Source organism: Solanum lycopersicum, chromosome 2 (assembly GCF_036512215.1).
Source record: "Solanum lycopersicum chromosome 2, SLM_r2.1".
Taxonomy (NCBI): Eukaryota; Viridiplantae; Streptophyta; class Magnoliopsida; order Solanales; family Solanaceae; genus Solanum; species Solanum lycopersicum.
In genome coordinates, this window is record NC_090801.1 from 56,814,191 (window position 1) to 56,831,706 (window position 17,516).

At 26.1% G+C, this 17,516-nt stretch overlaps 1 protein-coding gene and 1 non-coding gene across 2 annotated transcripts; one reads left to right on the plus strand and one right to left on the minus strand.

Moving 5' to 3' along the window:
• Positions 1–2,232: 2,232 nt before the first annotated feature.
• LOC101264783 (WRKY transcription factor 71-like) lies at positions 2,233–4,181 on the minus strand. The gene is made up of 3 exons (XM_004232967.5): positions 3,447–4,181; positions 3,223–3,366; positions 2,233–2,800 (listed from the first exon to the last, which is right to left on the minus strand). Exons 1-3 carry the CDS (start codon positions 3,863–3,865, stop codon positions 2,410–2,412), a joined length of 954 nt encoding a protein of 317 aa, XP_004233015.1. The 5' UTR covers positions 3,866–4,181; the 3' UTR covers positions 2,233–2,409.
• Positions 4,182–10,978: 6,797 nt separating this feature from the next.
• On the plus strand, positions 10,979–11,081 carry LOC112939960 (U6 spliceosomal RNA). Its single transcript, XR_003245838.1, has one exon. It is a non-coding gene; the product is annotated as a U6 spliceosomal RNA (small nuclear RNA).
• Positions 11,082–17,516: the final 6,435 nt, after the last annotated feature.

Consider the following 17,516-nt stretch of genomic DNA (forward strand, 5'->3'; position numbering starts at 1 on the left):
TAAGAAATGAGTAATTAAAAGGTACTGCATGCATTTTGTAAAACCAAATTAATAAGCTGCAATATGAACAGATGTGTACTCAACTTTGTTTTTTCACAAAACTTTAGCATTCCCACCAAAAAGTTTAGTATAAATATATTGAATTGTTCTTTCTTAAAGCTAAAGACAAACAATGAAATTTTCCAATATTTTATTGAAACGTTCTAAGAAAAACAATTTTTTGCTTAAATTCTGCTGCAACTTGTTATTTTATGAACCAACTTATTTAGTTTTATTCGAAAATAAATAAATATTTTCCCCATTTGTATCGTTTTTATCAATTAATAGAGTCAAAGTCAAATAGCTATTGGTTGACTGTTGAGCCTTTCTCATCAAAGCCAGCCGATTTTTTGGATCCTATTTTTTTTGTTTGTTTGTTTGACTTTTGCTTTTTCTTCACACTAACTAGTTCATATAATACTATATAAATATTTTTAAAATATAATAAATTTTAAAAAATAATATAAATAATTAATAACAAGGAGATACGGTTAATTATCTGTTATTTTTTAAATTGAACAAATAAAAATAAATATCTATTTTTAATATAATGAATAAATAAAAATAAATAGAAAATCATATTATTTTTAACCAATCAGATACGAAGGTTTTAATAAACAAAATCAAATCTTCGTGGAACTATTGTTTTGATACCGTAGGGGCTGTTAACTAACTAACCTTCAATATTTATTTTTCAATTTTATAAAAAGAAAAAGCTAAGCTAGGACCATTTAGTTTGAATTTCAATGCATTTTAAACTAAAATAAGTTTGTTTTTTTCCCCCTCTTTGTATATGTTATATATAGTTTAGTCCTCCACCATCATTAACATATTCTATTTCTTATGATTCTATATGGATATATTTACGAAATTATTCAAAATATTATTTACGTATGCATCATTTTCTTAGTTCAAAGTCACACTTGAGTGTTATTTGAATAAAACCTTCCTTCTATTGCACCAATAATTAAAATTTGAATGTAGAATAAGTATTACATTTTGTCATGATTAAAAAAAATAGTATTATGTAATATCAAAAGCCAATATTTATATATAGTATAATGTTTTTATCGTGGTGTTCATTATATTAATTGTATTTATCTCAAAAACTTTTTGAGATTCCTACTCTAGTTTTATTTATATGTCTTCTCAATAGAAATGACAATTTATCACTAAAGTTCATAACACCTTAATTATTCATTCATATCAATTATAACAAAAGTCTTTTTGCCATCTAAAAGGTGGAGGACAAAAAAAAATGCTGCGGTCACACCACGTGCTTTGGTTAATTCAACAAATATTACCCTTCCATAAAAGGAGTTCAATTTTTAAATGAATGGGTTATATAGTCTTAAAGGCGTGGATTAACGATAACCTGATAATTTCTGTTCCTGTTTAAGTATTTTGTGTTAAAAAATCTATAAAATATTAACAAAAATAGTTGATTTTGAGCAGAGATATTATTCTATGTTAACTTAAGATTATTACATGAACTGTGATTTTTTTTGAGTTCTGAGCAGAGATATTATTCTATGTTAACTTAAGATTATTACACGAACTACGTTTTTTTTGAGATACGAATTCGCTTTTGCCTTAAAAAAGGATTTCTTTACTAATCAATGGAGATGTGACTTGTTCTATTAATTTCCAATTAGAAAAGTAAAACAATTTTTATTAGCCTACAATTAGTTTATTATATATCATCCGAAAAAACAATTAACTTGCAATTTTGGATTAAAAAAGTCATATAGGAGCAAAATGCAAGGAAGAAATTTATAAGAACAATAAAATATTATGCTCCCAAGCTAAGCTATAAGCCTATAAAATATGTCTAAGATATTCTAGTTATGTATACATAATTTGGTCAAAACTATATACATGTGTTAAGAAATTCATATTTATCGAAGATCTATTAACTTGTCTTAATTTTCTAAATTTCAGAACGAGAAACTCAAAACTCAAAACTCTGGATCCACCTATCGTCATACATGTGTTGTATAGCATTTTTTGCCATCTCTACATGAGAAAATGCACGTATAGCTTGGGAATATAAGATGATTCAAGTTAATCTAAGATCAAAAGGAATTATGTAATCCATGCCTTAGTTTACCTTAATGTTGAACAAATCCACCTTAATTAAGAGTAAACATTAACTCAAAAGGGCATGCATATCTATATATAAGATCAAGAAAGAAGAGAAATTAGATATAGTATATATATGATGGTGAAGTACTAAAATATATATATATTACATGAGATAATTAAGGAAGAGTCCATCTATAATATCTCTAAATTATTACTACCAAAAAAGAAAGAAAGAGAATTAAGTAGCTATAAAGTTTCAAGTAGGGTTAATTAGTGCTCAAAGCCTCATGGTTCTTGTTTAAGATTAAACATAGAAGGAACCATGTCTTGTAGAAGTCCATAATCATGATGAGGATGAGGTAGCTGCATCTGTTGATGATGATTTAGATTTTGATGATACATAGAGGAATTTGCAAAAACATTGGCATGTCCATAAAATTGAGGCATTTGTGACATGATGAACTCTTGATGAAAACTTGCTTGTGGTGCCATTAATGGTGATGGTTGTGCTAACATGGAAGGATTCAACATCCTTGCGACGCTACCGCGGAGAGTAGCTGGTAGATGATGGTTGTGTTGACCTTCATATGTTGTGATAACAATGGATGGATCTTGGTATGACCTCTCTACACGCTTCTTCACTTGACATTTTTGACTTGTGCACCTATAATAGCTTCTACAATTACAAAAAAAATTGTTACTATTATGTAATATAGTTCTTATATAAAGAAAATCGTGATATTATTCAGAGATCGAAAGATTACATGAGAAGGATCTGACAGAAATATGAAATTTCGATTGGTCATAGAATAATAAGATTTGACTAGTGTACACCTTTGAATCTAAGCCTAATTTCTTTGAACAAGGAAATGGGAACACAACTTAGGGAAGTGGGAAATGGGAACACAATCTTCATACTAGTAGGTAACCATGTGGACTAAAAGAAAAAGAAAGTTTGTTATCAAATCACTAGTTAAATACCATGGATTTGACTAACTAGCTACCTTAATTATATGGATTCTTGATGTAGGAAAAGTGTGTTCTTTTAGGGTTTTATGAATTCTTTACAACAAAAATGAGCAAAAAATAAAAAATCACCTTGGATAAGGGCTATTTTTAACAGCCTTTTGTCCATATTTCCTCCATCTATATCCATCTTCAAGATGATCAACTTCACTCTTTGTCATGAATGCAAATTTTGGTGGCCTTTGCTTCTTTTCTCCTTTCTTTTTTGCTTTACTCCTATACATATCAATGAAAAAATAAATCAAATGTGAGGGTAAAAAAGAGATAAAAAAAGAAAAACTTTAGAAAGTACTTACTCTTTTTTTGATGCATCTTCACCATCTTCTAATGTTTCATCCTTGACTTGTTTATCTTTCTTGTTAGAATCTTCATGATCACCATTAGATGAAGAATTTGAGATTGAAGAGTTTGGTGTAACTGGGGTTTCACTTCCTCCAACAACATCATTATTATTGTTAATATAATTAACATTAGCATCAACATGATCTTGTTTCATAATATCATCATCTTTAAGTGAAGAAAGTGTTGAAAATCCAAAGGGTTTTCCAAGTGAATTGTTAGTAATATAATCACTACTTGATCCATGTAAATACTCACTAGTATAACTCATAAAAGTTGGATCAAGCATATGTATATTTTGAACCATTGAAGAATCGTGCTTAATATCTTCTTGAAATGGTTGATGATAGTACAAATCTCTTAGTTCATCACCCATATTGAAGAACAAGAAGTAGAAAGAAGAAAGAAAAGGGATTTTTGTTTTGTTGAGGGTGGGGGGTGGGGTGAGGAGGATGGGGTTTGACAAGAAGTTGATAATGTGTCTATATATTAAACTTTGACAAGTTCTCTTTTTCCTTTCTTGGTTTTGAGCTAGCTAAGGTCTATTTTTAATGTATTTTAAATTTTAATGGTAGAATGAGAGATTATATATAAGTTTTGAAAAGAATAGATGTAGACCCCACTTTTGTAAAGAAGGTTTGACAAAGTTTTAAGTCCAATTTTTAGGGTCTAGTCATTTGTCACTACTTTCAATTTACGTTACACATTTTTTAATCTGATTTAAAAGCAAGATCTTAATCTTTTCTATAATTTAATTTTAAAATTTTTTATTTTATATTTAACGAAATAATTTAACAATTACACAAATGATCAAAAACTGTTTTAGATTTCAAATTTCAAAATCTCTTTCTGTTTTAAATTTTATATTAAATCAAATAATATCACATGAATTGAAAGGGATCGAATATATATGCATCTAGCTGCAGTAAGCATTTTCCTTCTTTGTTCCTATCTTTGAATTTATTTATTTTTCTTCTTGAAATATTGTGTATGGTAAATTATAGTATTCCGTTTTGCTTTACCACATGTTTCGCAAATTTGAGCTTTTAAATTATGGGGACCCTAAATACAAAAAGAAGAAAATGATTATATAGTTTTTATTACGTAATTAGAAAAAATAAAATATTTTAAATGTGATGATATTAAAATTTTACAGTAATTTAATTTGAAATCTAGTACTTTTTCACACTTCAAATCAAATGTAGTCAAATTTGTCACCGTTACAAACTAAGTGTCTTGTCTCTTTTTGGTGAACAAACAAATAATACATACTTTATAGAAAGCAAATTGGAACATTTTATTCGAATTTTGATTCAATAGAATATATATCGTGGTTTAGTTAAAATGGAAGCTAGGTAGATAATCATTAATTAATTAATTAATTAAACAAATAAATACATGATAAATAAATAGCTTTAACTTTAAAATATAAAAATTATTCTGACAATTTCAACAACATTCTGCTCATTGACTCTTACGCAAGATAATAACGTAAAAGAAGAGGTATTCAATTAATATTTAGATGTAAACATCTAGAGGAACCACATAAATTATAATAATAAAAAGTCCTATAACGATATATTAATAAATTCAACATATATATAATGTATATTTAAATAATAATCTGACTAGTTCAACACCATTATATTCTCATATTTTAACAATATTCAGTACTCGTACGTACATAATTATAGTTAACAAATAAACCCAAAAAGAAAAATACTCACGGGACTCAAAATCTATATATAAATTAGTATGAAAATTTATAGTAAAATAATTTTCAACAGAATTTTTATATTAATCTCCAAGAAAATTTTAAATATAATTTATTCCGCTTTTGTATTGTTTGCAAAGCTTTTTTTTTTAATTTTTGAGAAAAAAATTAAATATGGTAAAAATATAAATAAAAGAACTTTGAATAATCTTAATATGATTGTTTGGCTCCACCACTATAGAGCACAACATATCGAAATACATTATTTTCTCTGTTTCTAATAATTTTTTATTCTTTTTATTTATTTATTTTGATAAATTAAAAAATTAAAAATAATTTTATTTTACTATCATTAATTAATTAATTTTGATATATACAAAAAAAAAATTAAAAATCTTAAATTTCAATTCATTTACTTTATAATTAATATAAATAATAATATTACTTAGGAGGATTGATTTGGTAGACGTTTTAATTTATGTTATTTTCTAATAGAAAAACTTCATTTTACTCACAAAAAGATTTGAAAAATTTATTTTCTTTTGTTCATTTATAAATGACCATGACATTTTAGCTCTTCAATATTTACAAGTGTATGTATATATATATATATATATATATATATAATAAAATATGGATGAAACAAATAAGAAAAAACAGAAAAAAGCTATTATGAGCTTGACAACATTAATGAGGGGTAGAAAAGTCAACTGAGGTCTCAAATAGAAAAAAAAAAGTTTATAAGATTTATAGGTGAGTATTGTAATTTCAGTCAAACATTTGGGCCATTTGGAAACTAATATACTGAAACACGTGTCCCTACTTGGCACCGGCATTTGACCGTAGCCGACACATGTACTTCCCACGTGGCTTCTGTTCTTTGGTTTTCTACTATAGCTGTCTTTTTTACTCATATCCAACCCACGTCACTCTCTTTTCTACCATGGGACACTCACGTGTCTTTGATCTCGTTATTATATATAGTCAAATCTCTTTATAACTATAACGTTTATTAAAAGAACTCGATCCGGAGTTAAAATGATGTCTCTTTCGGTAAAGAGAGAGCTGTAACGCCACTCCATCTCGATCTTACCCTATAATAAGCTTTGTATAGCATGAATGTTTGATTGTCATTTTTTTACGTGATTTTTATACTGGAGATTGATTATTTTGAATTCATATCGTATAGAGTTTTATTCATGGAAAATTGCCTCATTTTCCTTAATCTAGTCTAATTGAGACCTCTATTTAAGAGATGAGCAACGCCTTTTCTCATCTACTGTTTATGTTTTAAGAGTTCTCTTAAATATCAAGAGAAAGAATTACAAATATTGTTTGACGTAAGTTATTAGTTTTGTTTCCAAACTATTTTAAAAACTTTTCTAGTTGACTAATTAAACTTAGATATACCTCTAATCTGTCACATTGACATAGCAAATGATATCAAATTTTTGTAAAAACATGTGACTCTTAATAAAGAGTTGAGAAAAGTATTGAAGATATCCCTAAACTTGATAAGAATTAAGAAATGTATATTACTCATGTATTTAAATTTAATTAATTAAATAAATATTTTTAAAGCTATTAATTATTCGAAGATAAAACTGATATTTCAAAGTGCTTGTGCCTAAAATGTTAAAAAGAAAAAGTGAAATTGATTGTCACAAAATATACGTAATTTCCTTTTATTCTCATTTTTCTTTCTGGAAGGATTGTTGTGGTCTCTCAAATTATTCGATTTTTTAATTGTTCATTTTTGTTTTGTAAAAGATATTCTTATTTTCTTTTTCAATCAAACAAGTTGAAATTTTCAAAAATTTAATATAAGTTCCTTTTATAGTGCAAATAGGCCTTAGCCTTTAAAAGGTGTTTATTGGTGTAGAATTTTCAGCTTAGTGAACAATAGTAGACAGTAACACACAAGAAAAAAAGTATAATTTTGTATATATCCATCCTACTATCCTAAGATAAGAGGATGAAAAATTGCCAACAAGAATAAGCTAAGATAATATTGAGTGGACAACATTTATTATTATGACTTGAATACATGAAACAAATTAAATTATGTGATAGCCACATAAAAATTAAATTTTTGGACCACGTACCTTTGATTTAGTCTTTTTCTAGGCCCCCCCCTTCTCCGTCTATATGTTAGTAGTATGCTTTTACGATTTTTAACGATCGATTTCGTCGAAAAATAACGAGTTTGCATGATTTTCGATAGAAATTCGTTGTTAATTTCATTGGTTGGAAGATTTTTTATGTAAAAATAATGAGTATACGTCAATTTTCGATAGGAATTTATAGGTAATTTCATCGATTGAAATAAGTTTTTGTATATATGAAATATATTTCCAGTAGAAATAAGTTATAAATACTTATGTTAATATGAAGTTTTAATATAAAGAAAGTTATATATATTTTATATTTATGTAAAAGTACAAATAATTTTAGGTTGATTCAAAGTCCTTAATAAGATGTATATATTAAAGTGATTTGAAGTATGAAACCGGTTTAAAATATAGACATTATTGAATAACTGAAAATAAAAATGAAGGACCACATTTCATTTTTAGTTAGTCCTTATTATTCCTTTTTGTTTTGTTAGCATGCTATTTAAAGTATTTATTTTCCTTTTGTCGTGGGTAGGCATTTTCATAATTGTGCGGCACATGAAAAGTTTAATTGTATAAAAAATTATTGAAGAAAAAAAAAATAAGCTAAAAACATTATTTGATTAAAAAAATAACACCAATATAATCTAACTCACAAATCACGGAAATAAATACATAAAATTGACTTTCAAAAATAAGATAAAAATTCAGATACTCAATTAATAAAATTATCATAATTTCACACAACATATAATATTTGATATACATTGAAATATTTTTCTTACGTAAAGACATTATATTCTCCAATTTAAGTGAAACAACAAAGAACAAGTAAACCAATTCATTGTAAAAACACATCCCTTTAAAATAATTCACATAATTTACGACTTTGTCTTTGTATAATATATTATATTATACACAAACAAAAAAGAACTGTGTCTTTGACCTTTACCTAAGCACTTCTTTTTACAATTAAATAATCTCATGTTCAACTAATTTAATTAAATTATATAATTGACCTCTTTGATTAAAGTTGAATTTATTTCCATTTCTTTACTCAATCCAATGGGATATATATATATCCTTACAAATGCCGCTAAAATTGCGGCAAGATTGTGACAATATTTTATCAAATTACAAAAAAAAATAAAAAAATATTATGGGTGAGTGTGTCATGCAAAATTGTACACCATAGCTACTATGCTAATGCTATATCAATAATTTATTTGTTAATTAGTACTATTATAATAGTATTTAGCATCATACACGTATTATCTTTTAATAACAACATATTTCATACTCAACAAATTATTGGTATTTATCTGACTATTATATTATTAAACAAGATAAGCATAATTTGAGTGGATCAATAATAGAATTCGATTTCTTATCGAATGGACTATTGATGTTTTTTTCGCTATTATATCACCAGACAAAACATGAATAGATTGGACGAAATAAATTTATACACCTTAGCTATTTCCCTAATCCTATCTCTATAATTTATTTGTTAATTAGTGCTACTATCTATTTATTAGTCCGACATACCCAAACGAAATAAATTCTTAGGTTTAGATTAAGTTAGGTACAAATTTAATTTTATTCTACCACTAAAAATATTATTATAGACCAAAGTTAGACCTAGTAGAAGAGAATCTTTTCTTATAGTATAATTATATAGAGTTGAAATGTTGACTTTCTTTTTTCTTGTATTATTTCAATGTAGCAATAGTGGTAGTATTAATTCTTCTTCTCAATCTATTCAATGTTTAATTGACATAATATAATTAAAATTAATTCCCTCATTGTTTTATTCCAATTTTTCCATCATTTGCCTACCTAGCAAATATTGAAAGGACATGACCGGTATATATATTAATTTGAAAGAATCCATGAGGTCCTCATGGTTATATATGGAAGATGTGAAATTATATTCCAATTTTAACCTCTTAAAAAGTTTTAGGAATATTTATATGAAAATTAATGTGTTATTTTAGTTTAAATGAGAATATAAACTTTTATAAGTTGATGATTAACAATAAAAAGTGAGACATCCAAAAAGCAAAAATAATGTATAACATGCATGTAGCAATGTATCCCTTTTACATTATAAATGATGAGTTGAAAAAGAAAAATAATTGTAACTTTATGAGAGTTTGAATATAGACTAGGAAACAAATTATTGAGAGCTAAGATAGGAAACAACCTAGGTATCACCTTCAAAAATGACAATGAATTCTAGAAAAAAATGTATATATAAATAGTCAATATTAAAGCAAAGAACAAATAGTAGTTAAAGTTAAAAGACTTTGGAAAAAATATTGCCTTATCTTATCTACCCACCCTTTTTGTGCTTTGACATCTAATTTGCCAAACTCCATCCTACTTTTACTAGTTGTATATTTAGTTGGATAGTCCTTATAATGGAAAAAAGTTTTTTCATGAGAAAAATTTACATTAACGAAAATAAATTTTAGCAGTAAAATATATTATTCATAAAAAGTATTAAAGTTTTTATCGATATCAAATACAATATCGCTATATATATTAAATCTTAGAGACATTTACAAAAAAAAATTGTTATAATTGCTAAAAAAAAACATATTTAACAACAATCAAGTTATTTTCATTAAGTAACTAACACTAAAGATCATTAAAAATATAGTGAGTTTATCTTTACTGTATTTTATGCGTCCTGAATACGAATTAGTTAAGTCAGCATCCAATAAATTTTGAATATCAAATAATTGAATGAAAAGAAAGTTGACTTTTAGTCTATAACAAATAAAAAAGAGAAAATTGTATATAATAGCAAACTAATAACTTAAAATAAATGGAGTATCTAGGGTTTGATTTAATTGTGTTCCATAGCAAACGTTTGCAAAAAATTGTCAGGCGCCTCTCTCCCAAATATCTCGCTCGCCACTCTCTTCCAATCTCTCGCTTGCTTCCTCACTTTTTATACAAACACAAGTGTATAAAAATTATTTCTAATTGTATAAAAACAGAGAAAATTGTATAAATACATATATTTTTGTTCCCTTCTCTCCCCTCTTCCAGATCTCGCTCGCCACTCTCGCCTTTCTCACTTATACAAACAGAAGCGAAATATATAAATTGAGTTTCTGTTTGTATAAAGCGTGAGAAAATTGTAAATACACATGCAAGTGCATATATTTTCGTCCTATACACTTATAATTATGCAATAAAAATACTCCCCTGCCAGTTTCTTTTGCCTTTCTCTCTTTCTCGTTTTATACAATTTTCAAATTGTATCTAATTTCTCCCTTTCTCGTTTTATACAATTCGAATCAATTGTAATATTCCTTGTCAAATCTCTTTTGTCTTTCTCTCTTTCTCATTTTATACAAATTCAAATTGTATATAATCGTTCTATACACTTATAATAATACAATTCGTTTTATACACTTCGTTTTTTATACAATTCTCTGCCCAAGTGTCTTTCTCTTTCTTATTTTATACACTTCGTTTTATACAATTTGCTTCAACTGTATATGTATAGCGAATTATACAGTTTCTACATTTGCTATGGAGCGCAATTATGCAAACTTTGCTATAGCATACAAATATAAATTTTTTATTTGCTATATGTGAAAGTTGCCCAACAAAAAATACATAGGGATGTCAATGGAGCCAAGTAGTCCCTTTGGGTACATTCAATAAAATTAAAACGATATAGAGAAGATTAACATAGTGTCTGCGCAAGAATGACATGCACAAATCGAAAAATGGTTCAATTTTTTTTTTTAAAAAAAAGTAAGGATGGGTTGGATTGAATATATATATATAAAATAAATTTATTTATATTTAATATTTATATCAAATCATACTAGTTATGATAATTAAGGCATACATCAAATTTAAATATCTCCTAATTAATTGATACAAAAATAAAAATATATTATATTTATTAATTTGATATAAATATCAAATTTGATAAATCGAACCACTAGAAACTGTCGTGTTCGATTAGATGGATAACAACAACTTTTTTTGGTCCTCTCATATAATCATTTCCTTTCATGTTTTATACTATTGTATATATCATTTCACTTATTTATTTATTTTTTTTAAAAAAAGAGGACAATTCCTCATTTCCTCATTTTTTTTAGTTGCTAATTTTTGTAGATGGAATAGAAAAAAATATAATGTGTCACATTAGCTTTGGCCCTTAAATTAGTCACCCTACCAAACATATACCAAAATATATTTGACTATAATACTTGAGATTGTAATAACAATAATTTTATTTCGTGAATATTGCTTTGGGGAACAGCATCAAATTAACGCACATGCTTTAACGGACAAGTTAAAATATCGCAGGAACACTATTAAAAAATTACTATTTAATCGTTGAAATTCTTTATTATTAGTGTTTTTCATATATTTTAAAAGAATCATCGAGAATAGGAATAAAATAGTATTTTTATACAAAAAAAAATTAGAAAGTCTTCTTATATTTAGAATATGTTTCGCATCATGTGTTATTCCAATGAATTAATTCATGTCATAGAGAAAATTTAAAAAACTTTTGTTTCTAGTAGTAAAAGTATCGTGAGGAGAAAATTAATACATACATGGTGATTCATTCATGATGCCATAATCCAATTACTAACCACCCACCCCTCCATTTTACCTACCCCCATTCTCTTGGGTGAGAGAATGAATTAATACAAGTCCAACATCGATTGTCATTTAGTGGTGAGATAATTTTATCAGAGGTTTTAAATTGAAATTTTGGATATGGAGAAAATTTTATTGAGAGCATCACTTCTGAATGGAATTTGCAATGCGTGATTCACATTTAGTCGAAGCTTTATGCAGACTGCAAATAGAGGAAAAATTATTAATCACGAAGAAAAATGATTTCTCTCTATAATATTCCATTAATTAATCCTCTTCATCCAACAACCTATCTAAATGAAAAAAGCCATCGAATAAACAATTACCACGTCATGCCCATTATTTATAGAGAAAGAATACAAAAATAAATATAGATATATGTCCTTGTCAAATTTTCAAATGCATAATACACAATATGTTTAAGAAAAATATGACTTAATCATATTATGAGTGTAGTTATAGCCTTATGGAGACTAATCAATCATCAAAACCCAAATAAATTACGTAATTACTATTATTAAGAGCTAATTAATTATATAACTTTTGAGAAAGCGTGACACTTGCAAATTCCCCTTCATGCATGATCCATATATTATATAAAAAAGGAGAAGAAATTAAAAAACACATGCACACATAATTATTAATTTGTGAGTCTATATTTAGTAGTGTGGGGAAATGAAATGATTGATCAATTAATTATTTTTTTTTTTGTTGTTGAGTCCAATGACAAATTAAAGGCATCTACATGTTACTCTAGCTAAAAAGGTATGAAATTATTCCACTTATGCTGTGTGTGGCATGTTTTTTTAGAGGGACATTCAGACATATATATCAGAAGACAGACAAAAATTAAGTGACAAATATATATTTATATATTCATGAATTTATATTAATTATATGATACATAGATCTACTGTATATTCATAATAAAAAAAAAAATTAGAGCATATTAACTTCAAGACTATGTAGAGCAGAGCAGATAAAAAAACACAAACATAAAGTAAGATGGTTGATCTACTTTCAGTATCCTTCACGTCTACGTCTTATTTTCCATCGACATCCCATTCCATTTCTATTCTTGTGCAATTTTTATTATTTTTTTATTTGTTAATCGTAATTCACTTGAGACCGTGATTAAGAACTAACATAACCATGAATTCTCCTATTGCATCATTAAAAAAAAGAAAATTAGCTATAACATATACTCCTTGTTAATTTGACACTAATTAATAGCTCATTACTATCAATTTTTTTTAATGATTCATTAAATAGAATCAGCAACAAAGTTTTACTATTACTTATAAAAGTTTGTCCATCATTAAATTTTAAGACCTATGGTATAAAGGAGGACATTATATTTTTGGGAAGAGAATAATATTAAAATCAATTTAGATTTTATTTTTTTTTTAAAAAAAAAGGAAAATAAAATAGGGAAGCTGAAATTGTTGACCTTATAAGTTGTGTCCATTATATGTGACATAAAAAGATGGTCTTTTTTATATTTTGGTAAGTCTATATCAATACAGAAGAGAAAAGGGGCAGGCAGGTTATTTGTTAGGTTTGTATACTTTAAACATTAAATAAATTAAAAAGAATCTTTTAGATGTTGACATAATATTTTTATATTATTAAAAAAAAATAGTATATAAGGTAAAGAAAGGAGCATGATGATAGATCATTTTCATAGAAAATTCAAGTCTAAAAAGTTAATTCAAAAGGTACCTTTCTAACTTCATCATACCAATTGTTGACATCAAATCTACAATTGTTGCTTAAAAAAGGTGTAGTTGTAGACTAATTCAAACTTAAAAAGCTTCAACCTAGTTGGTTATTTATTAATTAATCAATTACCTCAGCAATTAAGTAACCAATAAATTAAACTTATGTAAAAAAAAAAATGATTCTAGTACAACAATTATATTACTTGCACTAATTTGGGTGGTTTCATGAACTGCATAGGTACGTCGTACGATAAAAAAATATGTGTTTAATTTAATTAGAGAAAATGAGATAGAATTTTTATTTTTAATTTTAATTTTAACATTGACGAAAGGACTTTGGAATAGGGGCAAAAATGTCCATTTGGTGTTTAATACACTGTAAATAGACTGTAAATAATTTATAAAATCTCTAGCTCAAGTTAATTTTAATTTTAACCTTGACGAAAGGAATTTGGAATAGGGGCAAAAATGTTCATTTGGTGTTTAATACAAGGATTGCTAATATCACATTTCAAGTGTACATAATTTTAAAAATACCTAGCTCGGAATAAAAAAATTCTATTAAATATGGTATAAACTAATCCTCAGTTTAGTTTCGAAATAATAACTTATCTCTCAAGCTAAAATAACGTCCTAAAATAATGTCCTCTTAGAAACAACTTAGAGATGAATTGTACAAATCCTATCAATATAACATAACATCCATCCAGCTTCCAATTTCGTACCTCCCTTGATGTAATTTTCAAATAAATAATAATTAAAAAAAATTCAACATAAAAAGGGGTGGATGAGCGGTAATGGCTGGGGAAGGGGACAAGTACATCCTTTTGTTCTCAGTTCGTGGAAATTGCTTCATCACTAACTAGTTCAGCTCGGTTAGTGGGGTTTTATGTTCGAACCTCGAATTCGAACCTGTTCGACAAGACCAGATCCATCAACAAATCTAGGTCCAATATTTACTATCGTGGATAATTTTCAAAAAATTTAAGTACTATGTTTTAATAAAAAAACAAAATAAAAACCTTTTCAACTCTAAACTCCAAGTAGCCTATACATATTATTTTACAATTGAAGTACAAATATAATTTTTTTTTTTGGTCACGTTTTATATAAAGACCAAAAACCTCTAAGACAAGATTGCATTGAGCTCTCCAAAGCAAACTAGGGGAATGTGAGGTGTTAATTAATTTTTTAAAAAGTGACTTACTCGGTCAAATCGTTATTATCGTTGCACATCTCAAAATCACTATCTAATTATTTATTTTTAAACAGAAGTAGAATCAGAATTTAAAATTTATAAATTTGAAATTTTGATTCTTTTAATGATTTGTATATATTCACTAAAATTTCTTGTTGTAAATTCAAAATTTAAACCAAAATTACTGAATTCGATTAAATTCATAATCAACATTGACTCGCACTATTTAAAAAGTAAAATAAATTTAAATAAAACTTGTTAGATTTTAAAAAGATTACCACTATTATTATATAAAACTAAAAGTACTCCAATTATAGCGAGAATTATTATAATGTTTTATTTATTATATACGAAAAGTCTTGCCTTTACTTTTTCCTTATCTAATTAATTATTATGATATTGCGGGTTTATTTGAATATAATTTATTTCTTGTCCTGTCAAGATTGAATATGTTTAGGTAAGTTTATCACTAAAACTAAGACTACTAAAATAGAAAAAAATAAATTAAGACCACCAAAAGGTATAATTATAAATAATAAATGTATAATCATAGACTATAATTTGAGGGAATTACCCCACATCTTTTTTTCCCTTCATAGTTGCTTTTTTTCTTCAATGAAAACTTTGTGCGTTAATTTGTAATCTCTTCGAATTATTTTATTATCGTTTAAATAAAAATAATTGTCCTTTTAAATAATTAAGATAAAATTGAATATGTTTTCTTATTTTATCCTTGGTAACTTTTTTTAAAAGATAATATGCTTTGACTAATTAGCATAGAAAACCTAAATGAATAGGACATACAACATGCTCTAAGATTGTGATGGCTAAGAATAATTATATTTTTATTTTTTTATTTCTGATCACTCGATAATTTTTACAAGCACAAACTCTATTTTTAATAGGACATTCAAAAAAAATTTATAAAAAAAATTATCTTTTCTGATTCATTTATTTTGTAATAAAAAATTCTATTGGTGTTACCCTTTTTCAACTATCTCGTCATTAATCAGAATTTTTTTGACCTAAGCATTTACTAATTTGTTAAGAAGAAACTGATCCAATTCGAAATTATTAATGAAAATTATTATTCATTTCGATCAAGCTTCTTTTTCTATTAATCTGAAAGCTCTTCTCAAATACAAAAAAAAGTTATTTATTAAACAAAATGACATAATATCATAACTAAAATATATCATTTTTAAATTTTTTTATAAATAATAAAATATAACAAGTGAAAATGATTCGGAGCGAGTAAAAATAAACATCAGTCATGATCTCATCTAACATTTTTCTTTCGAGAACATTGATATATTCAAGAGATACCAGTAGAATATAGTTGACCAACTTATTTGCTTGAAAACAGTGAAGTCAAAATTACCCATTACTTATAATTAAAGAATTAATAAAATTTTAACGTGACAAGATTCAACGTCAAGTTTTATTGCAGCAACTTCAAGAATCAAGACCATATATATATATATAAGTCTAATATTGTGCTTGTTGCCACTTCACCATCATTTTTAGTACTTAATATTTATATTTTAAACAAAAATAATCAAAGATTCCCAATATTTGTAGATTTTCTTGAAATTATATAATATGTATTCAACATGCTAGTGTCTGAAGCTAATGGAATAACCCTAATTTCATAACAAGTGCACCATATTTAATTTGGCCAAAAAAAAATAAAAAATCACCATATTATAAATTATCCATAGACTAATAATCAAATTAATTCTAATCCCAAGTTAAATTATATATCGAAGAGATTTCGATAAATATTTCTTTCGTAAAAATATTTAAAATCATGCTACATAATATAAATTTTTTCTGTGTTATAGCGAATGATAACAGATTCAGAATTATTCCTTTTCTCCATCCATGTTTCGAAATATGCATTTTAAATTATTAAAATGTTTCTAACTCGATATATATAAGACATGTAATTTCTTAGAAATTTTATGATAAAGATTTAATTGAAATTCATGAGTTGGTATTTTAAATGAAATTAGAATTTGAGCTAGACACATGAAACAATGACACTATGCTTGTGTAAATTTCATTTATAAATTAACGATTGTACCCCTTCAATAACAACTACAACTAATAATTAACATACAATTTTTAAATATAATTTATTTAAACGCCGCATTATTGGTGTCCATTTCTCATACTCAATTTTATTTTATTTTTCACTTTGATAAATATTATTATTTCATTAACTTATATCTAGTCAAAAAATCACTCAAAAGTCAATATTTCCAATCATCAAGATCTATCTACTCCACTTGGAATGTTCTGTATTAGTCAACAAATACATTTTTATTAAACAACATGAGATCGATGCTTCATTCAAAAAAAATAAAAATAAAAATATAAAATATAAAAACAAAAATGAGCTAGAACATACTAATATATATCTGTAACATTGTACTACTCGATCTTTTTTATATGCATGTACTTGACTAACGAATGTAATTATTTTAACGATATATCGATTAAATGTGTAACGTTTCGTTATAATTAACAACATAACTGGACTAAGTGTGAAGGGTCTTAGAAGGATTAGATTCTAGCTAGACTCAATTAGAATATTTTTGACTAATTCTAACTACTTTACCATAATCTCTCCT